This window comes from Colletotrichum aenigma (assembly GCF_013390185.1).
Source record: "Colletotrichum aenigma strain Cg56 chromosome Unknown KSG_Cg56_contig02, whole genome shotgun sequence".
NCBI lineage: Eukaryota > Fungi > Ascomycota > Sordariomycetes > Glomerellales > Glomerellaceae > Colletotrichum > Colletotrichum aenigma.
Genome location: NW_023500908.1, coordinates 6,522,701 through 6,544,472, shown reverse-complemented (window position 1 = coordinate 6,544,472; position 21,772 = coordinate 6,522,701). Strand labels below are relative to the sequence as shown.

The 21,772-nt window shown below is 52.6% G+C and overlaps 9 protein-coding genes across 9 annotated transcripts; 4 read left to right on the top strand and 5 right to left on the bottom strand.

The window, feature by feature from the left end:
- Window positions 1-355: 355 nt before the first annotated feature.
- Window positions 356-1,786, bottom strand: stcS-4 (putative sterigmatocystin biosynthesis P450 monooxygenase stcS; the record flags this gene model as incomplete). The annotated part of the gene is made up of 1 exon (XM_037319040.1): window positions 356-1,786. The coding sequence occupies one exon, from the start codon at window positions 1,784-1,786 to the stop codon at window positions 356-358; it is 1,431 nt and encodes a 476-aa protein (XP_037183730.1).
- Window positions 1,787-3,524: 1,738 nt separating this feature from the next.
- On the top strand, window positions 3,525-3,999 carry CGCA056_v003783 (uncharacterized protein; the record flags this gene model as incomplete). The annotated part of the gene is made up of 3 exons (XM_037319039.1): window positions 3,525-3,562; window positions 3,613-3,822; window positions 3,894-3,999. The coding sequence occupies 3 exons, from the start codon at window positions 3,525-3,527 to the stop codon at window positions 3,997-3,999; spliced, it is 354 nt and encodes a 117-aa protein (XP_037183735.1).
- A 242-nt stretch (window positions 4,000-4,241) lies between these two features.
- On the bottom strand, window positions 4,242-6,570 carry CGCA056_v003782 (putative transcriptional regulatory protein; the record flags this gene model as incomplete). The annotated part of the gene is made up of 4 exons (XM_037319038.1): window positions 4,242-4,922; window positions 4,973-5,488; window positions 5,545-6,208; window positions 6,467-6,570. The coding sequence occupies 4 exons, from the start codon at window positions 6,568-6,570 to the stop codon at window positions 4,242-4,244; spliced, it is 1,965 nt and encodes a 654-aa protein (XP_037183736.1).
- A 743-nt stretch (window positions 6,571-7,313) lies between these two features.
- Window positions 7,314-9,028, top strand: CGCA056_v003781 (Efflux pump FUB11; the record flags this gene model as incomplete). Its single annotated transcript, XM_037319037.1, has 6 exons — window positions 7,314-7,835; window positions 7,885-7,945; window positions 7,992-8,230; window positions 8,284-8,680; window positions 8,738-8,869; window positions 8,922-9,028. 6 exons carry the CDS (start codon window positions 7,314-7,316, stop codon window positions 9,026-9,028), a joined length of 1,458 nt encoding a protein of 485 aa, XP_037183733.1.
- A 402-nt stretch (window positions 9,029-9,430) lies between these two features.
- kojT-0 (putative efflux pump kojT) lies at window positions 9,431-11,237 on the bottom strand (the record flags this gene model as incomplete). Its single annotated transcript, XM_037319036.1, has 2 exons — window positions 9,431-10,641; window positions 10,697-11,237. 2 exons carry the CDS (start codon window positions 11,235-11,237, stop codon window positions 9,431-9,433), a joined length of 1,752 nt encoding a protein of 583 aa, XP_037183734.1.
- Window positions 11,238-11,921: 684 nt separating this feature from the next.
- On the bottom strand, window positions 11,922-14,118 carry CGCA056_v003779 (uncharacterized protein; the record flags this gene model as incomplete). Its single annotated transcript, XM_037319035.1, has 2 exons — window positions 11,922-13,813; window positions 13,866-14,118. 2 exons carry the CDS (start codon window positions 14,116-14,118, stop codon window positions 11,922-11,924), a joined length of 2,145 nt encoding a protein of 714 aa, XP_037184230.1.
- A 902-nt stretch (window positions 14,119-15,020) lies between these two features.
- CGCA056_v003778 (uncharacterized protein) lies at window positions 15,021-16,557 on the top strand (the record flags this gene model as incomplete). The annotated part of the gene is made up of 3 exons (XM_037319034.1): window positions 15,021-15,082; window positions 15,151-15,885; window positions 15,951-16,557. 3 exons carry the CDS (start codon window positions 15,021-15,023, stop codon window positions 16,555-16,557), a joined length of 1,404 nt encoding a protein of 467 aa, XP_037184229.1.
- Window positions 16,558-16,719: 162 nt separating this feature from the next.
- On the bottom strand, window positions 16,720-17,669 carry CGCA056_v003777 (uncharacterized protein; the record flags this gene model as incomplete). The annotated part of the gene is made up of 3 exons (XM_037319033.1): window positions 16,720-17,254; window positions 17,318-17,569; window positions 17,644-17,669. The coding sequence occupies 3 exons, from the start codon at window positions 17,667-17,669 to the stop codon at window positions 16,720-16,722; spliced, it is 813 nt and encodes a 270-aa protein (XP_037184234.1).
- A 1,176-nt stretch (window positions 17,670-18,845) lies between these two features.
- Window positions 18,846-21,299, top strand: LIP-1 (Lipase; the record flags this gene model as incomplete). The annotated part of the gene is made up of 4 exons (XM_037319032.1): window positions 18,846-19,197; window positions 19,289-19,377; window positions 19,440-19,639; window positions 19,712-21,299. 4 exons carry the CDS (start codon window positions 18,846-18,848, stop codon window positions 21,297-21,299), a joined length of 2,229 nt encoding a protein of 742 aa, XP_037184233.1.
- Window positions 21,300-21,772: the final 473 nt, after the last annotated feature.

Here is a 21,772-nt window from a genome sequence, read left to right as displayed (position 1 = left end):
TGTACGGTGCATAAGGTAATCATCATGAAAACTCCTCAGCTCTAAGACAATTGTTATTTTCCCAGTTCCTGGGCGTTTGTAATTCCCACAAGGTAAATGACATTAAGACCCATTTGATTTTTCTTCAACAACCTGTGAGCGCACTGAACAAGAAGCAGGGTCTTGTTAGTGTTTTCACTCCTATGTGTTTTTGGTTTTTAATTCTTCGAGCTTTGGGTTTATGTGTTTATGAGTTTTGCAGGCTACCGCCTACGGGCACAACTCACCGACTTCCCCCAAAATAGCGCTGCCATCGTAAAATACAACGTCCTGACGATGTTCCCGTTTCAACAACCTCCCCATGCCAGTTCCTTCCTCAGATTCTGGTGGTGAGCCTGATTCGACATGGATAGTATCCGCTTGGATTTGCAGCTCCTCCGCGACTGACTAAATAGACATGGTCATTGTCAATCCTAGGCGCAGGCTGAGGCCCCATCTCGCCGTACGCAGGTTTGAAGTCAAATTCTCTCGCCGTCATAGCGCAGACCATCTTGACCTCAGTCAATGCCATCTCTTGCCCAATACATGCTCGTGGTCCACGTTCAAACGGGCGCCAGCCATTGGCCGGAGGCTGAAGTGGGTCGTCTTTAGTCTTTTCCAAGAAGCGCTCGGGTATGAACTCATGGGGCCTCTCCCAGTAGCGTGGGTTGTGATGGATGCCGTGGTGGATTGCCATGCACACAATCCTATCGGTGGGCAGAGCTAAAGTACCTTCTCCGACCCCGCCGTTGGCTTTCGAATTTGGCGATTCTATCACGATGTGAAAGTCAGGGTTTCCATACCTCGAGGTTGCGCCGGGCGGGTAGAACCGCAAAGACTCCTTGATCACGGCCGTAGTGTAAGGGAGAAGGTTGAGCAGCTTGGGATTCGCTGCTATCAACTTTGGCGCCACAGAGACATCTGGACCCAAGACCTCGTCATGTTCCGCACGAACCCGCGCAAGAACATCTGGATGCTTTGAAAGAAGGTGAGTCATAAAGACTATTGACGAACCGGTGGTGTCATATCCCGCAAGCATCATGAATTTTATTTGGGAGCGGATGACCTTGGGAAGTACCTTGACATGTACCGGATCTTGCGGGATGTTGGCCGTGTCCAACACCGAGATTGCTCCAGTCTTATCTCGCATACCAGGTCTCGGCTTTTGGGACAGCACGTTGTCGATGTAAGTGTCCATGCGGCGGGCGTTGTACCATTGCATAAATGGACGAAGGATGTTGAGGTCCTTTAGAGGTGAAGTCCCATAGTAGTGAAGCCAGCTGAGCTGTGAGGCCAGGGCCGAGGAAAACTCGTTGTATCCGGTCTGACTGTGCAGCTCATGATCCCAGATCGATTTGCTGGAGAGGTCCATGGTGAGATCGAGCGCCATTGGGCTCAGGTGAAACGGTTTATCACCCCTTCTTGCCTGCTGACGAAGACGTTCGCAAAAGACGCTGACCATCTCGACCATGTTCGGCACCAAAGCAGCGATGTTCGAAACACGGAAGCCAGGGCTGAAGACGTTATGCCAGAATTTCCACTCGTCGCCCTCCATCGTGTCCAAGTCGTGGCCCCCGGTCAAAGGTTTGAGGAACTCATGTTGGCCTGGATCCTTTGGCAGCGCTACACCTTGACTGATTTGACGTGCTGCATCCGGGGACAGGAGGACAAGCATCGGCTTCGAGAAGGGCCACTGGTCGAGATAGAACGCTTGGTCTAGATGAGGGTACCGTCGGCGGAAGTATTCGCCAAGAGCCACTGTAGGCATGAGGTCGGGCGGTAGATCCTTCACGACGCTCGCAATGACACCAAGATGACCCCAGATAGGGTGGTGAGGGGGCATTGGGTAACCGAGGCGCTGAAGTCGTCGAAAGAAGCTGCGCGCTTTGTACATGGAGTACGCGCCGTAAACTAAGCCCAGAAATGGGACTAAGGCAACAAGTCGCCATGTTTCCGAGGTTTTGATGAGTTCCATTCTGACCGAGAGGCTCCGAACTCTTGATGGGGGAGGTGACTTGATATTTTGGTCCACGAGCTGGTGATGTTGATGAGATGGTTGGGGTGGAAACTGTCAGCTTTCACTCTCTTTGTCTGATGGACGGCAGCCAGTTCCAAAATCTCGGGTTCGGTTTCCCCTTCCCCGCGTTCGTTCCTCGTTTGGATGAGGAGACGCGTTACTCAATGCGATGTGCAGGCCAATTGCCGACGTCCGTCGTTAAGTTCATCTCAAAGAAACCCCGCGCTTTTGGTGCGACTCAGAAAACTCAAATTCCACCGTCACTGGACCAGCTCACAACGATACCATGTTGTTCGTATTCGGCAGGATATCCGGGTCACCCCGGGTATCAACTTTTGTCTCTAGCGTAAGCTATTCCTTCTTTATTATGCTTAGCTTCTGTGTGTAATGCATATTTATCCCGCCGGTGTCTGCGACTGGTAACTATTTCGAAAATAAAGCCTTCGTTGGGGAATTGAGGACGGCTGAAACTTTCCCATGGTGTTATGATCTCTCGAAGTCAACATGCTCAAAATCATTTTAGAGCCGTATCAACTGAGCGGACCGCCAATTCATGGTTCACCTACATCGGAAGGCTAAAGAGCCGGATTACAAGACCTTTAGTCTGATATTCGGGAGGATAAGGATAAAACGGGTGATCATAGTGCCAGCAAAACCGACAGGAAGGACGACAACGATGATGATCCTTAGGCACGGAGGGGTTATTAGTAGGGTAAAATGCTACAGTAGCTATTTCTCTACCATCTGATTACAAGATTTTCTACCTTATGGGAACGTTCATACCATGCTTGAAAATGGGATCCCTTTTGAGGTCGGTCGCTATTCGCAGCTTTCCGATGGCGTGTTACGTCTGGCAATCTTGAGTTGCTTGGACCAGCCACCAGGGCTGGTGCATTGAAATCATTCGACCAGATTCACACAAAAGTAACTGAGAAGAACGACATTATGAATTTGAAACTCATTATCTGAGTTTACCTACCTATGGTGATGGTTTTTAACGGCTGAGACGTTGAATCATCAACGTATGTTCCTGACGTAATTCAACGTACTTTGGGTCTCCATTGTGACACCAATCAGATCGCGAGCGCAATAAATAGCCGTCGACTGCTTTTACATAGATGAGCCGTGAAAAAATGAATGGCTGATCTTCCTGATTTCTTGCAAGATAAACAAAACTGTTTTGGCTATGAAACTTGGTGTAACATTTTGATGATCTGTCTCGGGGCCTCTGATAGGCCGAAATAAATGGATCTCCGCGCTATGAAGCTCGATACGAGTCCATCGCCGTTGTGCCCCTGCAAGCCAAGACACCTACTCCCAAAAAGGCTGGTGAATTGCTACACCGACCAAGTCGACGAATGACGTTCGGGATCATCAAGCGGAGAACGACATAGTCACCTGCCATCATGGGTTGATATATCATACTCCTGCAGAACTTCCCAAGCCATGGTTTCCCTTCTCGTCTGACTTCACACTCAAGAACGACAATATGAAAACTTCCATCCACATTCTCGCAATAATTTCAGCGTAAGATCCCGTGCAAAATATCTGTAATGGTACGCAGCTGACGGCAATAGGGCGGCGCCGATCGTGGCTCAAGCCTCATCCGACGTCATATCTGACTCCACCGTCCTACGTACTATCACTTCGTCGCCTGTATCACCACAGACCGGATGCCCGACTGCGACAGAGACGCTTGAGATATGCTCAACATGCATGGTTCTTCAGTGCATCACCATTTCCACCCTGACTCACGGCTGCGGATGCCCGACGCCTGTACCCACTGAGTACATCAGTTTTCCGTGCAAGGGAACGTGTGGCCGAATCGGGTGCAGCACCAGCTACACCTTCATCTCAGGCGAAGTGGCATGCGATGGCACTCAGAGTGGGAGCGCAGCGCCGGGCACCACCACATCGACAATCGGACCGGGTACTGTAACGACGACAGCAGAAGCAACTGGTGAAACGGGACAGTCGACAGGAAGCGGAGGACAAGCAAGTGGTTCAGCTGTTTCGCCAACTGCGGCTCCAAACGCGGCTGGGAGGCTGGCAGTGCCGTTTAGATTTTGGTGATATCTCTTTAGGAGCCAGTAAGGACGTCTGTGGCTGGACCAAGATGGGAGCTCATGAGGGACGGACCATGTATTAATCGGAGATGAGGAACAGCATTTAGTATCGATCTTGCCACATGACATGCAATCCTCAATCAAGCTGCAGTCCAATCAGGTGTCCAAGTCTCTGGACTTATGTCTGGCCAATACAGCCCTTGCGCACCATCGTTGTAGATAGATGCGTCGATAAATTGCAGGTCCAGGATAGGCTGAGCCAACAACTCTTGTAGAGACGGTTCCGCGAGAGCCATGCCGGCTGTGGTGTTCTGAGCGGTGAAGGGCTGTGCAATACTCATCGCATCGCCAAAAGTGGCCGTTGCGTCGCCAAGCAGCGTAGAAGCGTCCCCTGCCACCGAGTATCCGCCACGGCGAGCATGAGCAGCAGCCATCATTGCTTTCATAGCGTCGATATGCTGGCAGAACTCCCCGGCAGCAAAATTGCCGTTGTCTCTCAGCTGGGAGAGAAATTGCGCCGCTTCTTCGAACTGTTCTCGATCGTTTTGACTTTCTTTGCCATTGAGAAGACTTGATATGGCGAGAATGGTGGAGGCCGAGAAGAGGTACTGGGTATAGAAGTAGTCAAATGTTGCAAAAGATCCGTCAATCCAACATTCGGTCAACAGGCGACAGGAGTGTCTAGCACAACGAATGCACGCTTCAGCAAGAGTCATTGCTGTTCCCGGAATCTGTGGCTCTGGAGTTGATGGTGTTCCCCACGACGCCACATGGGTGCGAAGGACGTGGAGCAGAATGGGACGGGTGACGCTCACGGCGCACTTGGTTGTTAGTAGGATTCAATTTCACTCTGGGACATGTTCGGACTTACTTGATTGAAGTTCAGATGTAGCGAGATTGGTTTCTGCATTCTCTCTGATGTGACCTTGTGGTCGATGTGAAGCTGGGGTGGTAACTCCTCAACCCAACCACGGAGGTCGTTCAACGCTTCCTGTACCCGGTGGGATAGCGACATCTGCTGATTCCGTCTGCGATAGATCAATGGCACAATTTTCCCAAGAACCCGCGCGAGCTTGACACTGGCGACGAAGTATGATGCATCCGCAAAATCATCCGCGATACTTTCGTCAACCGTAGGGTTAGATGGAAGATCAACCTCGATGTCGACATCCTGAACGCAGACAGGATGGCCCAACTTCGATGCCCACATGCGGTCGAATATGTATGCTGTCCAGAACACTCGGTTCCGATGTTCCCGGGCGGCAACGTCTCGCAGCTGGGACTCGGGGACGTTGAGATGCAGACCCATGACGACGGCGAGTCTAGTCGCGGAACCAGCGAAGGTGTAGGCGGTATGTCGGCGATTAAGTGCCAAAGAGTAGAAAGACTATATGACTTAGGGTCAGCAAACTATGGTATCATAATGCACATTGCCACACCTACAAGCAAGAGTCTAAGCTCGACTACATCAATCCGTGGTCTTTCGCTGACGATGCGGAGCACTCTGGTGGCCCTGGCAAAATAGCCCATTCCTGGGAAATCTTTCTCGGACGTCGCCGATCGTGTCGAATACATGGCGCCGATAGCGAATAATGCCCAGAGTTTACTCTTCAAAAGAGTGTCACTTTCAGATGGATTCTGAAGTGTCTGCTCTAGTCCGTCCAAGATGAGACTCTTACGGATGATGTGATAGCATCGACTCACATATCTCAAGGCAACGCCGACCAGGAAGCGAGCCCTTGCAGGGCTAGGCCACGGGCAGTCGACGTCAGACAACGCCAATAGTCGTTCATCAGTTGCATAGTTAACTCTGGGTATGTGGCTATGATCTCCAGTTGCGATTGCTTGCCGAAATCGAGTAGCGAATGCAGCGTCTGATGCCTCGCCGATGAGAATGGGGGTGTGTGGGATGTTCATATCAAAGAACCATGGGCGTTGGTCAAGTGACGGTGCTGGTATAGCAATGCCATTGTCAACTGTGTCTCTTGCTGGCACTGCGGGGATGTCAGGAAGGATGGTGGCGGCTTGAGTATGAGTGTCGGCATGTCGAGGCCCGGCATTTTGGCCCTTGAGGCGCTGGTTCTCGGCTATGAGATCATCGACATATCTGAGTGACGGGTGTTAGAGGACACAATTGGGTAGATGAACATACAAATGCAAACCCAGTGCAACATACCGTTGGCTCACTTTGATCATACGATTGCGTCTGGGATAGGTGCATTCTGCACCCTTACTTGCCTGGCGGCAGTTATCGCATGGGTGCCCACCTGAGCATCTCACTTTACGCGAATGACATCTGGAACACCTACAACCCAACGTCAATTACTGCAATTATTATTGACAATGAACAAATCGCGAGACTCACGCTATGGGCTTCGTCCTGGACTTCGGGTTCGAACTCTTGGAAGCCGATGCAGATACTGACAAGACCCTGTCCTCCGCACTGGACATGTCCCCTTCCGAGGCCATGGTGTTGGTCGATAAGTTTACCGAATCGGGAATGTGTCCTCGTGGGCTCCGATGTATTTCGGGAAGATGGCCAAACGCCGAGGCGGCCAGTAGATATTCAGCGACTCAAGCCTGCGTCAGAGGGCCTGGTGAACGTGACCGCTACATTGACAGAACCACTGGAAATAGCTTGTCAGCACTACGTCCGAACGCTTTCTTTGTCGTCCAGTTCAGACCAGTTGAAGGAAGAAAGGTCAGCAGGCCCGAGGTTATCGGCAAAAATTGAATTTTACGCCGGGGGGAAGATTAGTCAGTGCCCCACGGTCCTCGGCATGATTTGAGTTTTCGCCGAGTCTTACCTGTCTGCATTATCCCCACAATATCTCCGGCTGTCTCAATGTGTCAAGTCGGCTTCATGATGACTTGCCGACTTAGAAACATGAACAAAAGACTTGCGGCCCAAAGAAATCCACCGCTATCAGTGCAACAAGTTTTCCGCCCCCCGAACCGGCCTCGCTTGTGACCTATCTAAAACTCGCAATGCAAGGCCCACTTATCGACACCTTTGAGTCACAGGATACGACGAAAAAATGGTGAATTTTTTTCGGTGCCGGCTGGGGCGTCCGAATGGCGGAGTGGTTTCGCTGGGTATATACCCGGCTGGGTCCCCGAGCCATACGTGACCGCTCTGATGTTTCGACTGTAAAATCGCTGGATATCCCTTTCTTTTAGCTGTTGATTTATTCGATGCTACGCTCGTTACCATGGCTACACAGACTGCCGAGAAGCCGGACAAGATGGCTACCGTCACCATGCCGCAATTAAGTTCCGATCCGCTTTCCGGCCCCATCCCGGCCGCGTCCGAGCCTGCCCGGCCCGCTGCCGTTGATGATGTGGTCATGGAAATGCCCACTTGGCGCAAGTGGGTTACGTTGTTCGTCGTCTGCTGGATGGCCCTACCGGTTACCTTCTCCGGAAGCTCGATCTTGACTGCGACGAAAGAGGTCGCTGCGGACTTTGGTGTTTCAACGCATGCAATCAGCACGGCTAACGCCGGCGTTTTCATCGCCATGGCCTTGTCGGCTTTGATCTGGCTCCCAACCAGCAACATCCTGGGTCGGAGGACCGCGTACCTATTGGCAAACTCTCTCTTGACTCTTTGTTCAATTGGATCTGCGCTCTCCAAAAACTTGGCCTGTTTTACCGCCATTTGGGTCATTGGAGGAACAACGGGTCCGTTCTTCCTCGTTGCGGGCCAGACTATCTTGGCGGACATCTTTGAGCCGGTGAGTAAGCACAACGAGCACAACAAACAGGATCTAACATCAGCGTTAGACAACCAGAGGTACCGCAGTAGGATTCTTCCTTGGAAGCTGCGTTGCTGCAAACACAATAGGTAGGTTACAACGTCGTATTCAAGAGACAAACGCTGACTTTTGCAGCACCTTTGACTGGCGGCGTCATTGTTGCATTCGCCAGTTGGAGGATCATCTATGGCGTTCAAGCTGCAATGACTTTCATTGGCCTGATCCTGGCGTATTTCTTCGTCCCCAGAGCAAGCGAGCTCACGCACCTGAAAGTCCCCGAGAAGGCCCCTGTTCATTCTGTCAGAGAGGTGATGCATGCATTTAACCCCATGGGTGTTTTGAGGGCTTTCAAATACCCTAATATTCTAGCAGCAGTATGTACTACGGTCCCCTATCATACTCGCACGCGCGCTAACTGTGGATAAAGAATGTCACCTGCGGCTTGCTGGGCTTCAACCAGTATGGTCTTCTTAGTTCCGTCCGACGCGTCATCAACCCTCGTTTCGGCCTGACCTCACCCTTGATCAGTGGCCTCTTCTACCTGGCACCAGGCGCCGGTTTCTTGTTGGGCAGTACTCTCGGAGGAAGGCTCTCGGATCACACCGTGAAGAGGTACATCCGCAAGCGCAACGGACTTCGTCTCCCCCAGGACAGGTTGAGGGCCAGTCTGCCAGCAATCTTTGTCATCTTGCCTGTGGGTACGCTGTTGTATGGCTGGAGTGTACAAAAGGAGGTTGGCGGCATGCCACTACCCATTATCAGTTCCTTCGTGCAGGGTCTCGGACTCATGTGGTCATTTAGTGGTCTCAACACGTATTCAGCCGGTAAGTCTATGGCTCGACTACATCACTTAGTCGTGAAATTGCTAAGCAATATTGCAGAGGCTCTTCCGGAGCATCGCACAGCTGTGATCAGCGGCAAGTATATCATTCAATACAGCTTTGGAGCTGGTGCTGTTGGTGGTCTGGTCCCCATGATTGATGCCATCGGGGTTGGATGGGCTTTTACTATCAGTGAGTTGTGCATCTCATTTTAACTAGAACTTTCGCTAAACAAACGTCGCAGCTGGACTCGGGGCTCTTTTAGGAGGCGTCCTTGTGTTGATGATTGCACTATTTGCGTCAAAGGCACAAAACTGGGTGGATAAGGTTGGAAGTGAAGATGATGAGTAATGTTTGGGAAAAGAATGGTTCATGGCTAGCAGTCATCACGCGGAAGATGCATATTGTAGCAAGGCGTTAAGGGATTCAAACGGGGTTCAAGATTGCATTTACAGGCACGCATTGAAGCATATCCAATAGATATGGTGGTGATGGTGCTACTGTTTAATCGCCGGCACGTCCTTGTACCAGGGAAAGGGCGTCCGTGTCTAGCTGGCTACAAACTGCGTTGGACGGGGGATAGATGATTATAAGATTTCCAAAGTGCATGGCCAAAGCAAGCATGAAGACGGGTCGCGATGAGACAAGGTCTGCTGAAGAGTCTGTTGATTCAACGTGGATCACCTAGGCTTCGTTGCAAACTCCCCTGCGACTAGTCTACTACCTAAGACCCGAGCTCCTTTCATTGGGTCTTCATCGAGACATCGAGACAGCATACTTGCTCTTCGACCGAATCCAGGGACCGTAGTAATACAGCACATATGGGATTGGCGCAAGTACCGCCGCGATGCACGCCAGAATCGTCAGCGTGTAATGCGTTCCCATCTTGTCGTAGAACGGAATTCCCACGACTGTCATACCGCCGGCGACGATGTATCTAATCAAGGCCACAAACGTAAGTGCCGAGGCCGAGTAAATCTCGTATGAGTCGATGATGTACATGTAAACGCACATGAAGATGCCCGTTACGCCGTACCCAAACATTACGACTGCAAAAATGGCCGACCAAATGCTGATGCTGGCGAAGTTGGTCCAGCCCAGCCAGAACAGAGATACGGGGACAGAAATGGCGGCTCCGAACATGGCGTACCACAGGCGGATTTCCGGCTCGAAAGATCCGTCCTCGGTCTGCTTCGTTCTCATCACCGTCATGCGGTACACGAGTGGGACAAACGCAAAGTTGATCTGCGTGCCGACAAACATGGCGATGAAGATGATGTTGGCGAGGCCTTGGTCAAGTCCGTATGTCTTTTCGAAGATATCCGGCCAGCCAACCAGGAAAGTGAAGAGAACGATATACACGACGGTTATATACAGCGTCATAGCGATAATGATGGGCTCAGTAAGCATGAGGAATGGCCTTGTCATGCTCGTCTTCAATCGGGTGAATAGTGTTGCATCAACAATTTCGTGCTCGGACCGAAAGCGGTTATCCCCAGTGATGCGACGGTAGTGTGCCGCTTTCCACTGCAGCAATAACGGGCCATATGTCTCCGGCATACACAGCCCGACGAGCACCAGAACGAGACCGGAGCAGATCATCATCGTCCACTCGGTCCAGCGCCAGCTCACCAGAGGTGATGGTCCGATATAGGCGCCCATCACGGCACCTATCATAGGGCCTCCGAAACAGGTGATTGCGTACAGTGGGAAGCTCCACGTCTTTTCAACACGATTGTACATGTCCGCGATTGAGCCACCGGAGCATACAAGCGGCGTGGATGCAGAGCAACCTGCGAGAAATCGGAACACAATCTGAGCGCCAAAGTTGGGAGCCAAACCGGATGCCATGATCCACAACATGAAGACTCCCATTGAGACGATGTAAACGGCATTGCGGCCAAAGGTCTCTGAGAAAGGACCCGCAATGAGCGAGCCTACACCCATGCCAACCAGGTAAAGGCCTAAAGATAGATTGTTAGCAAAATTGTAGCCGAGATACACCGACTGGTTTCCTACCTGTCGCCATAGATTCGGCGACTTCACTGACACCCAAGTCTTTCGCAGCTTGCGGGAGTACGGTCGCATCGATGCCGGAAGCGGCGCCGACGAAAAGCGCAATCACGGAGATCTGGAGCGTCACGCCGATACGTCTCGTCAGGAACCAGTTGTGAGGGTCGAGGGGGTCATCCGGTCCCGCCCATCCGACAACAAAGACCCGGCCTCCATGACCCTCGTGGGCGGTGCGGTCTCGGACGTGGATGCCGGTGAGAACCCGACCGAGAGCAGTTCCTTCGGAATACTGGGTCCGGGTCGTACCCACGCGTTCGATGTCTTCGTCATTGCTGGACTCGGCGCTGCTGTCGCTGATCGGCTCTAGGACTTGGCCTGGCCTCTCTTCTGGGTGCGCTGGATGAGCCTTTTCTTCGTCGAAAATTTGACCTGTTTTGGGACGGTGATGACTTGCCGGTTGTGAAGAAGACGCTGCTGCGCCCACGTCTCTGTCGATTTGAGCCTGGGCGGCGACCCCTGCCCGCCCGTACTGGAGAAGCGACTGCATCGTCTTGGCTGCTCTCCGCTGTGAACGGGGAATATTTGGCCACCCGCTGGAATGAATGTTGTCTGGGGAAAGTTGGCGTTATCTGGTCAGAGTGATGTTCCCAGATCAATGCAACGTGAAACTTGTTGACCTATGAGCGTTTCTTAAAAAGATGATGACAGCTCTGGGGTTGAGTCATGATTGTGATGCAATTTTCTGCAACAGATTAGTGACCTCATCCATGGACCCTCACTGGAGCCCCTACCATTATTAATCTGCTCGGGTTTACCATGAACGGCAAGTTTTTATCGTCCTCTTGGGCCGAAAGATACTCACTTCCGCTTTATTTCCACGGCTATCAACGAAGAACAGCGTTACGATGCCTCTAGTGCGTTGAGATAAGGGACGCTCGGGCTTAGTCGGCACTAACTCTCGCGTGCCGAAGTACCTGACAGTTTTTTCAGTTCTTTTGCCGTTTGATCCAGGGTTCGCCGGCGCAAGATCGGGATAAAATGCTTGTCTGTAGCAAAGTCTCCGCCCGCTACGGGCCGCTGCCGAGCACCGAACATCGGAACCTGGGACCGGTGGTGCCGACACGCGGACTTGTTATGAAATACAAGTTCCACTTCATCGTTGCCTCGCACGTGACTCAAATTGGGTCCTGCCTTGGCAATCGAGTCCATTCGGGTGAAAACAGAAGTGACGCTACACGAGTATTATCTCCTCCGCCTCGCTTTTGAAGAGATCCATCCTCCCTTTGTGTGCAAAGAGGACAAAAGCTCCAACTCGCACGTAGTTTCCGAGCTCCTCCATGGGATGAATAACAAGACCCCAGCCAGTCCGCTTGTGCATTGGATCCGCGCAGTACTTGCACGTGTCGATGCTCTCATACCCGCTGGAGAACAAACTGTCGCCTAACAACACGTCACTCGGTACCCAGTCGTCATAGTCTTCATCATCACAGTTCGCAAGCCACTTCATTTTGCCCCATTGCGACGTTGGCGAGCAACAGCTGGATATCAAAAATAGTTGCATGCGCTCTGGTCCCTGCACTGACGTCTCGCTGACTCCCCAGTCCAGCATGCAGGTTCCGATTCCGCCTGAGAACTTTCCGTAGGATGGATGACAGTCACCGCTGGGCCCCAAAGCTTCTATTCCGACATCCGAAGGAAAAGCGCACATTTTACCCCTCAGTCGAAGAAAGGCCCCGCTAAGAGATCCGAAGGTGTTGCTACCTTGGAGGTCTATGCGGTAGTCTATCTGGGCAAACTCGGGGCGGACGTGGCTCGGCTGCGTGACAACTTCGAAGAACGTCTTTTCTTTCTCGTCAGCGGCAGATGTCGCCTCTTGAGCAGCGACAGACATCGAAAATTGCCTGTCGGGCAGGTTCTCGTAGCGTGCTGTTCTTGATGCCCAGCTCCATGAAGGAGCGATGTACGGATCTGCGTGCTGCAAGCTGTGTACTAGTGAGGCTAGGTCGCCGGCTAACGGCCGTGAGATCTCCCAAACCAGCTGGTGGTGGAGATCATTTTTCCACAGACCTGCAAGATATGTGACTCCTGTGATCGTCGCGAATCCCTGAGCAAGACCGGAAAGCCCAGGGAAAATGTCCTCTCGATATGTCCACATCCTACTCTGGGCTTCATTCACTGAGGTCCATTGCCAGTCTGCTTCTTGCACGCTCTCCGCTGAGTGGATTGTGTCGGCAACACAGTTTCCGAGAGCCTTATTCATCACAGATCTCAATGGACCATGCATTGCATCTGTGGCAATGTGCCCGTTATCGGAGACTGTCTTAGTTTCACAGACAAAATGGCACATAGAAGGCCCAAATACGATCATGCGCGGTGAAAGGACCAGCTCTTGAAAGGTCCAACCCCTACGATCCCACGAAGAGCGTTGAAGATCCACGTATAGTGATGGGCCGGGACGAGGGGCCCCCATCGCAACTTCGTCAAAATCCATGGAAGATGGAATGAGCCTGTAGGAGCCCTTGATGTGCTTGCGGCGCGATGACTCAAAAGGGACGTCGATACCTCTGGGCCGTGTTCCGAGATAGCCTTCGAGACAAGAATGCGAAGAAATCGGGCAGATGGCCACGGAGCAAGAATAGTACACGTGGCCCATCATCTGACTCTCTTGGTCCCAATCTTCCTTGTCTCCTTGGATGATACAAATAGCGTCAATCCAAAGGTAACGAATACCGAGCGCCCAGCAAACCTTGACTGTGTCCCGCACGACAGGGCTCAAGGAGCTAAGCGGCATTCCTTGACAGTGAGCTGCAATGGTACCTTTCGTAGTTTTTACCTGCTTTAGAGCGTCTCTTTTTGGTCTCCAACAATAGCTCAGTGCTGCATACTCCAGATCATCGATCGTTCCCAACTTGAAAGCGTCTTTGGTGAAGATGAGTCGTGGGACATCCATCTCGCTCTGACCGACGTCAATCAGCCTAGTTGGTAAGAAATGCGATGCTGGTTTGACGTGGTCGCACTCGTTATCGCAGCTCCGAAGCTCTGACTTGAGCCATTCCACAGTGTCCGGGTCCAAAGGCTCTGGGGCGCACTTCGCGTCAACCCTCAGCAATTGAAGCAAGTCATCTTTCGCAGAGTCGTTAGAATCGGATTGTAACAGATAAGCCGAGTAACCTACTGTTGCTGGTCTCAATGTCAAAATTCAGAACTGCAAGCTGGGCCGAGCGTGTCCCTCCCTCGACCTTGTACACCTCACACCTCCAGTAAGCCAAACCAGGATCGGTGACAGAGACGTCATTTGCATCCCCTTGCCCGCCCCATAGATATCCCCCATTAACAAGAATTTCGCCCTTGTACCCTACGTTCCGCTGGAGAAGCCCTTCTCGAATGAAGCCACACATACGGCAGCCAGTCGTGGCAGATTCAGCCATTCTGGGCAAGTCCGGCAGTGTATCTTTCCAACTGCGAACAGGTTTCATGATGATTATCTTGCCTCCTTCTTGAGAATGTCGCAGGGTTGGCTCATTGTTCCAGTTTATGCCTTCGGAAAAGCCATCGGCGCTATCGTCGAAGACTACAACCGAGCACCCTTCGCAAAAGCTCACATTGCTTGGGCGATCGCGTTCTTGAGATTGCTTTAGGTTCATATCTTGTTTATTCGTGTTAAAAGAGTGGCGATCAGGAGTATGTTCAGTACACCGAAAGTGAATGGAAACATAAACAGACGTTCGTTAGGAAGTATCGCTGCGCATACGCACTTACAGTTAGGGCACTTTGATGCATGTTGATGGAGAAATAGGCGCACGTGTTGGAACAAAGCAGGGAGAACGGTCCTTTTGTATCCGGGGAGGAACGCCCGTGGTCCCATCTGCAGGCTAAGGGACGGAGGGTCCGCTTTAACTAGCGAAACAGCCATACGTAACATGGAGGGATTTGAACGCAGTGCAGTGTCAGATACTGTTTGATTTTGATGTTGATGTTTACGTTGAGAAAGATGCTGTCAAAACCACGCTTCCTTTGCGTAGGCTGAGATTAAATATCCACCGCAAAAGAAAAGATGTTTTGATTTGGTTGTTTGCTGGAAATAAACAGTCGACTGAAGCATTAATACGCGTTAATACGTCATATTTACTTATCGATTTCTATCTGTTTATGAAACTTTTGGTATCGCAATAAGCGAGTCCAGATTGATCTGGTCACTCGTAACTACTTAATGCAGGCTGACTCCCTTCTCCAACCACCAATCCATTTGATGACAAGCACTGACACCTCATTATTCTTGGTGAAGTCTTTGCAATCACTACATTTTTTCAATCCGCAAGCTCCTTTCGCGATGGCGCAGACGACAAGATCGGATGTGGGTTCATTTGTGTCCTTGGGGAAGAAGGATCGAAAGTAATCACATCCCCTTCTTAGTTACGGACGTCCAGTTACAGAACTAATGCTGATCTCAATGACTTTAGACCTAGAGCTCCGCGCCTAACCTGGAAACTTGAAGCCAACCAGCGCCTTTCGCTCACCACGCCGTACCCGATCATGAGCACCATACACCGCGCCGCAGACGATGATGGCAAGGGCAGACGTTGTATCTTCCACTGGTCCATGTACACCAACGCGTTTGCCGAGAACGGGTGCATTCTCGTGGGCCACAAGGGTGACGGCACCTTCGAAAAGGTACTCGTGGACAACAAGTCGGGTCTCGTAGCATTATCAGAGCAAATTATCGACAGCTTGATCGTATCCGGACAACATCAAGCTAACCTATTTGAACTCGGGCCCGGAGAGCAGACGAGCCCGACCAGACTGGATCTCCCTGAGCGATACTATCGCGTACTGAAGGCAGGCGAGACGTACTCGCTGGTCTTTCCAGGAGCTGAGATCGGTATGTGGGCCTGGGGCAGCATCCAAGACAATGTAGGACTTGAGATGAAGGCTGTGACGCTACTTCCATCAGGACTCAGGTCGCGACCGCGTGCGAAAAAGGGGCAAGGTCAGCCCCAGCTGATCATGCCCGGGGGAGCACTCCTCACCTTCATGGCAGTGGCAGAGGAGGTAGCCTGGCCTGAACGTGCGGCCAGAGAAGCACAGGTAGGATTCGTGGCGGCGAACACGGAGGAGCAGAGGTGGCGAATGATGCAGCAGGCAGCAGCTCGCCGCAAGGCGGAATCGCCTGCGCCGCTGGCCCCCTCTGATCGAATGTGAGTATGCAGTATTATTTATGCATGGTCCTTTTACACGAGCTAGGCGTCTAATGTTGCAGCAGTCCCGGGGCGCCAATATTCTCGGCGTCACTTCGGTGCCCCCCCACACTGCGAGGCCGTGGATACTTCGACGTCGAGATCGTGATCAAGTACGAAGGCGTCGAGGGGAGTGGCGACCAGCCAGTGACATTCCATTGGTTATCTCTGGTGTCTGAGCAACAGCCTGGAGGATTTCAAATCTATCGCCGTCGGCGAGGTGATGCTCCAGGCGGTAGCGGTGCTGAGAGCGGTACCTGGGAATCCTGCGAGCTCGAAGAGACCAGCTTTGGTTTCATGATCGTCGACGAGCCGGACATTTCCGTTCGTGTTGGGCAGCACAAGCACTTCACGAGCTTACGGCCGGGGGAGACCTGGATAACGACCCAGACCCTCTCTGGAGACGACGCGGAGTTGCCTCGGGATATGGCCCCAGGTGACGTCTTTCGCTGCACTTTCGAGGAGGCTGCAGTTGATTGGTGGGATTGGGGAATCATGGAGGATCATGCAGAGACGGTGGTTAAACTGCCGTGTTATGAAGCTGGCAATGTCACCGAGCCATCTGATAATGGAGGTCGGCCGAAGCTGGTAGTTTCTAGCGGGAAGCCAGTTGAGTTCGCGATAGTCGAGTAGTTACACGTCGTCAGATCTTGGAATTTAACCGCATTACCAGTGAAAATCCTTACTAACAGATTTTCAATCTGCCTAGAAATGCGATTAGAGTAAAATATGTTCATTCGTGTTCGCGCCCTGCAATTTGGCCTAAATTGAGACATTCAGGCAGCCCCCGCCACTTCAGATCAGAGGCTCCCTTTCGCCGTTTCCACCTTGAACCCCCGCATGGCATCCATTGTGCTGCATGGCAATGTACAAAAGGTCCGCCTGAGCGATCACAAAGATAATGTAGTCGATGAGCACAAACCCGACCATCTGAATCCAGGCGAGGAACGCCCTCCCGAAAATCGGAAAGGGCCAGACCAAGCGACCAGGCCACGCAACTCCCACGACGAAGAACACAGCCGCCTGCGCCGCGAGGCCCACGACGCTCAGCGAACCGAGTCCTGAGCCTTCAGGGCGCGCACGAATTGTACGTGCTTCCGCATATAGAGCAGCAATGCCAAAGATCGTGATGATCGGGTTCAGAAAGTAGGTGTGGAAGCCGAGGAACAGAGCGTCAAACCACCTGCGGCCTTCCCTAGATGATGGGCTGGCTGTGACAATGATGAGGGGGACGAGAGAGATGAGTAGATAGGTCGTGTAGATGGCAGAGACTTTGGCGGGCACGCCGCGAGGTTCATCGCTTGGATAAAACACGATGCATGAAACGAGGCTGTAGTGTCCAAGTTCTTTGTTAGCAACCTGATGATTGTGCAGCGTCGAGGGATATGCGTACATCAGCGTCCATAGAGCCCAAACGATGGCAAACTGGGCGAGGTTCAACCAGTCGCCGAGGGATGCGGGCTGGTGCACGAACACATCGCTGTCTTCGACGCCCGTCAAAAGGGTAAGGTCGATCGTGAGTAGCTCAGTCGCGACTAAGAGGTTGAAGAGGACGTAGTAGAGGCTGACTCCTGAGCTGTCACGACGCGACCATAACCGTTGGAGTTGAGGCAGGAACGATGCAAAGGTGAGCAGTAGGAATACACTAGAACGCGAAGTTCGCCAAGTCAGGGTTGCCAAGTTGTGCCCAGGAACATGGGGTTTGGAGAAGTAACGCACATTTGGAGCCAGTTCGGGACTGCCATATTGAGTATAGATGGGCTGGATATGTCTTGGTTCGGAAGGTAATGCAATGGAAAAGGACTGGACGTGTGCGATTATGGGGAGTCCAAGTTCGTGCCATCGAGAGATTGCTGCTGAGAGCGAGTTGGGGTTTATGTTGAACTCCCGCTGCGCCGTTTGCTCCCTCCGCTCCCCCCATTTCCTCCTTTGTTTCAAATTGATGTCAGCCTTACCCGGCACCTGCGTAGGCCGCCCCGCGCCTCCCGTCCGCATGTACAGCCCGAATCCTTCGGCGAGGCGGGATGGCTATGCGCGGCATTTTCTCAGGAACGAAACCCGGCTCTGACCAATGCAACCCGCGTTTGAATGGAGCTTGTTCTGCCGATCATCGTGTGATGCATATTCTAGTGCTGACTGGCTGAATAGAATGGCTGGAAGAAGTGGCCTTGGCTCCCGGCCCGCCCTCGGCCAATACAACCCCACGATTACTCTCCCACAATAAGCGCCCGGAGGTTGTGAACATTTGCGGTATTGTCTCTCGATAAAATATCATGATTTTTGGTCAACGTGAGGATTGACAGGGTTGAAAAGAGAGTTACGAGTGCCCGAATACAACTCTCAAGCTAGGCAACCCATGTTGGCCTTGTCTTGGCCAAGAGCCTTGGATTCCGTCACGCCCCCAAAATTTAATTATTCTCACTTGGTTATGCAAGTTAAATTGCAAATTGCTGAGTTACTTCCTACTTGATTCCATACTTCCTGGTCTTGTTAGGATCTGCGGCAACTCCCTCAGCCCACTCCTGCGTCGAGATGCCAGCTTCTTGAGGTGCCATGTGCAGCAAGTTGAGAGTTGAGTTGAGAAATGCTGACTATTATCCTAATTATAGCATGCCTAGCTGAAGTTGGGGTCTACGGCGTTTAGTCAGTTTACTGCGGCATCCATCTGGATGTCAGCTTCGTGAAGGCTCGTGAAGTAGATGTCAGTTAGGCCGAGAGAGAGGAAAGGCGGGAACCATACAGAAGTTTCTGAAGTATTGACTGGTCTGATTGCGATCTAGAAGCGTATATAAGTCTCTCTTAATGCCCAGTTAATTCTCTTTCCAAATCACAGATCCAAGGGAAGAGGCCAGCATCAACTGGTGATCCTATCTCTCGTTCAGTTTCCCACAATCGTTCAGTGCCTGAAGAATCTCTTCAGCATGAATCTCTTGTCACTCTTTCCCGCACTCTTTGTGCTGGTCGCCTCCCATGTTGCCGTTCATGCATCACCAGTCGATGCCGGTAACAAGGGCAGCGGCTCGCATCAGCTTCTTGCACGAGCAGACCCTCCCGTCATGGTGCCCGTCAACTTTGCCACGGGCCAAGGTGAGTGTAGTGACGAGAGAAAGACTATCATCCGCACCGAGATGTCGTGGGCGTATGCGATGGCCATCGAAGCGTACAACGACCCGCAATTCGGCGACTACTACAACCACTTCTTTTCCCAGAGTCTTCGCGACCAGGACGACTTTGGTGACAAGGTCAAGGAGCGCTATCGTCGCATGGCAGACAGTGAGTAGACTATGCGCATCTGATGAGAGTCAGCCTATGTTGGCTTGTGGCGGTCTGTGCAGTTACTGACGTGGGCATGTTCACCTTCTAGTCCTCAGTGGTAGATCGCCAGAGTTTACCGTCACGGTAACCTGCGACGAAACCAAAGAAGGGTGCTGGAAGAAAGGCTGGTGGGCTTCCGTGGGTCCTCCCTCACGACGAATAGCTTGAACTGATTTACTGATGCAAATGGGGCTTGCCAGATGAACGACAACTTGCAGGTGATGAACGTCTGCGACGAGTTCTTCAAAGACAACGGCGGTTTCCTGAGCGATTCGACGTCAACGACGCTGGACGCCTGCGATAACGATGTCATGGATCTTCGCTATGCGCAGCGGGCCAAGTCTGGCATCTTACTCCACGAGATGACCCATACATCTTACGGCGTGAACAAAGAATCAGGGTATGTAGCTCCCCTCTCCAAACCGCCTCTCACCATTCCCGTGGGACCTTGCTAACGGTACACTGTGATCAGCGCTCTCGACGTGGCCTACGGCTACAACGGCTGCACTGCCCTCGCAGCGGGGACCTTCGACAGGTCCTGCGTCTCATACAAGGCAAAGCCCAAGAAATCAGGAACCCTGCCCACCCCTGACAAGATCATCTGCCAAACCACCAACTCAGACGGCGTAATTGTGGAGGGTTTGTGCCCCGCGGAATACAGCGAGAACAATGCCGACACGTACTCGTTCGTCGCCGCCGGCATCTTCTTCAGCAAGCGCTGCAACAAGGTGATCCCCTACCCCGCCACCACGGGCCCGCCAGCCAGCGGAGGCGGCACGAAGAGACAGGTCATCACCTCGTGCCCCATTGCCGACTATGTCGTCTGGGACGGTGACGACGAGAGCGCGAGAACACGTGTGGCCGGCTACGCGCACTTTGGCGACTCGTACGCCAGCGGCATGGGCACGGGGACGACGTCGGGCGACGCGTGCCGGGTGGGATCTAACAACTACGGCGACCTCATCTACAAGTGGCTCAATGACGATTCCATCGCGTGGGAGGGCCCCAAGTCTTGCTCCGGCGACACCACGGTCGAGTTGATGCAGAAGCTCGACGCTTGGAGTACGGCCGCGGACACCAACGTCGTCACGCTCACCATCGGCGGCAACGACCTCGGCTTCTCAGACCTGGTATGGTACTGTATCATCACCCCGAACACGGCTAGACTGGGATCGACGAACCGAAAGAACTGCGAGGAGGCACAGGAGAAGGCCTTCGCCATGATCCAGGACGAGGGCAACGACGGCTTCAAGGCGAAGCTGAAGGCCGCTTATACGAAGGTCCTGCAGAAGGGCCACGACGCTGGCACCGACATCATGCTATACGTCGCCGGCTACCCGGTCTTCTTCAACACATTGACAGAGGACTGCAAGGACTCTTCGTTCCACTACTGGTGGGGCGGATACAAGCCTTCCTCCGACTGGCCCCTCAACCGCATCGTCTACCTCACAAAGAAGCTGCGCAGTGAAATGTTCGAGCTCGTCTACCGGACGAACATCGCCATCAGCGAGGCGGTCGACGAGGCCAACGAGGAGTGGGGTGAGACGGCGGTGCGTTTCATCAACATCGCCAACTCGTTCGACCCGAGGGACGGGACCGACCACAGCTGGTGCTCCAGCGACGACGTCCACGAGCCGGATGAGAACCGGGAGGACACCTGGTTCTTCCTCAGCGGCTGGAAGGACTTCGATGCGGAGTCCGCAGCGGCGGTCCGGTCCCGAGCCCAGGACGAGGCCGAGGCGAAGGCGCTCATCCAGGCGGGCAACGCCACTCTGCCGAATGCCAAGGAGTGTGAAGGCGTGACGGGATCGTCTGGAGGCGACCCTTGGAAGTTGTGGCAGTGCCGCATGGCCGAAGCCGTCGCCGAGGACCCCAGCGGCCCGGCGGCCGCGAGGTTGAATGCTACGAACCGTGCTCTCGGCGGTGGCAACATGACCATCCAGGACATCGACTGGTGGGTTCCCACGCGCCAGATCAAAACGTTCCACCCGAGGACGCGCGGCATGATTGCGTACCGGGATGCCATCATCCACGAGATGCAGCTCTACGGACAGATCTGAGGACGCGGGAAGCATGTTTGTCTCTTTTCTGGACTCTCCTTGACCTTTCCCCTTTTCGAATCTCTGTCTGTCCTTTCTGGTGCCTGTTTCTCTTCTGAAAATTCTGGGAAAAGCATATTCTGTAGAGACTGCTAGACCATATTTACCTTGAACAAGACTTCTTATTTCTTTGTGTAAGACCAGGTCTTGACGGTTATCCCTCAGCGGGCGAGAAATGAATTCTTTACGCATGATTCTACCGGTCTCAACACAGCCTTTAACACTAATCAGTATTGCGGCTTACTTCTCTCCAGGGCAGAAACTTTGTATAGACGGCTTGGACTGCTGCACTTTAGCGTGCCCGACAAGGGCGAGCTTGGAATATGGCTTCAAATTATTGCGAGGCGCGAGGTGCGAACATAGTAAGTGACGAAATCAACCTTCATAATATTTTGTTAGCAACAAATTATGATTAGGATTATAGTCAGCTCTTG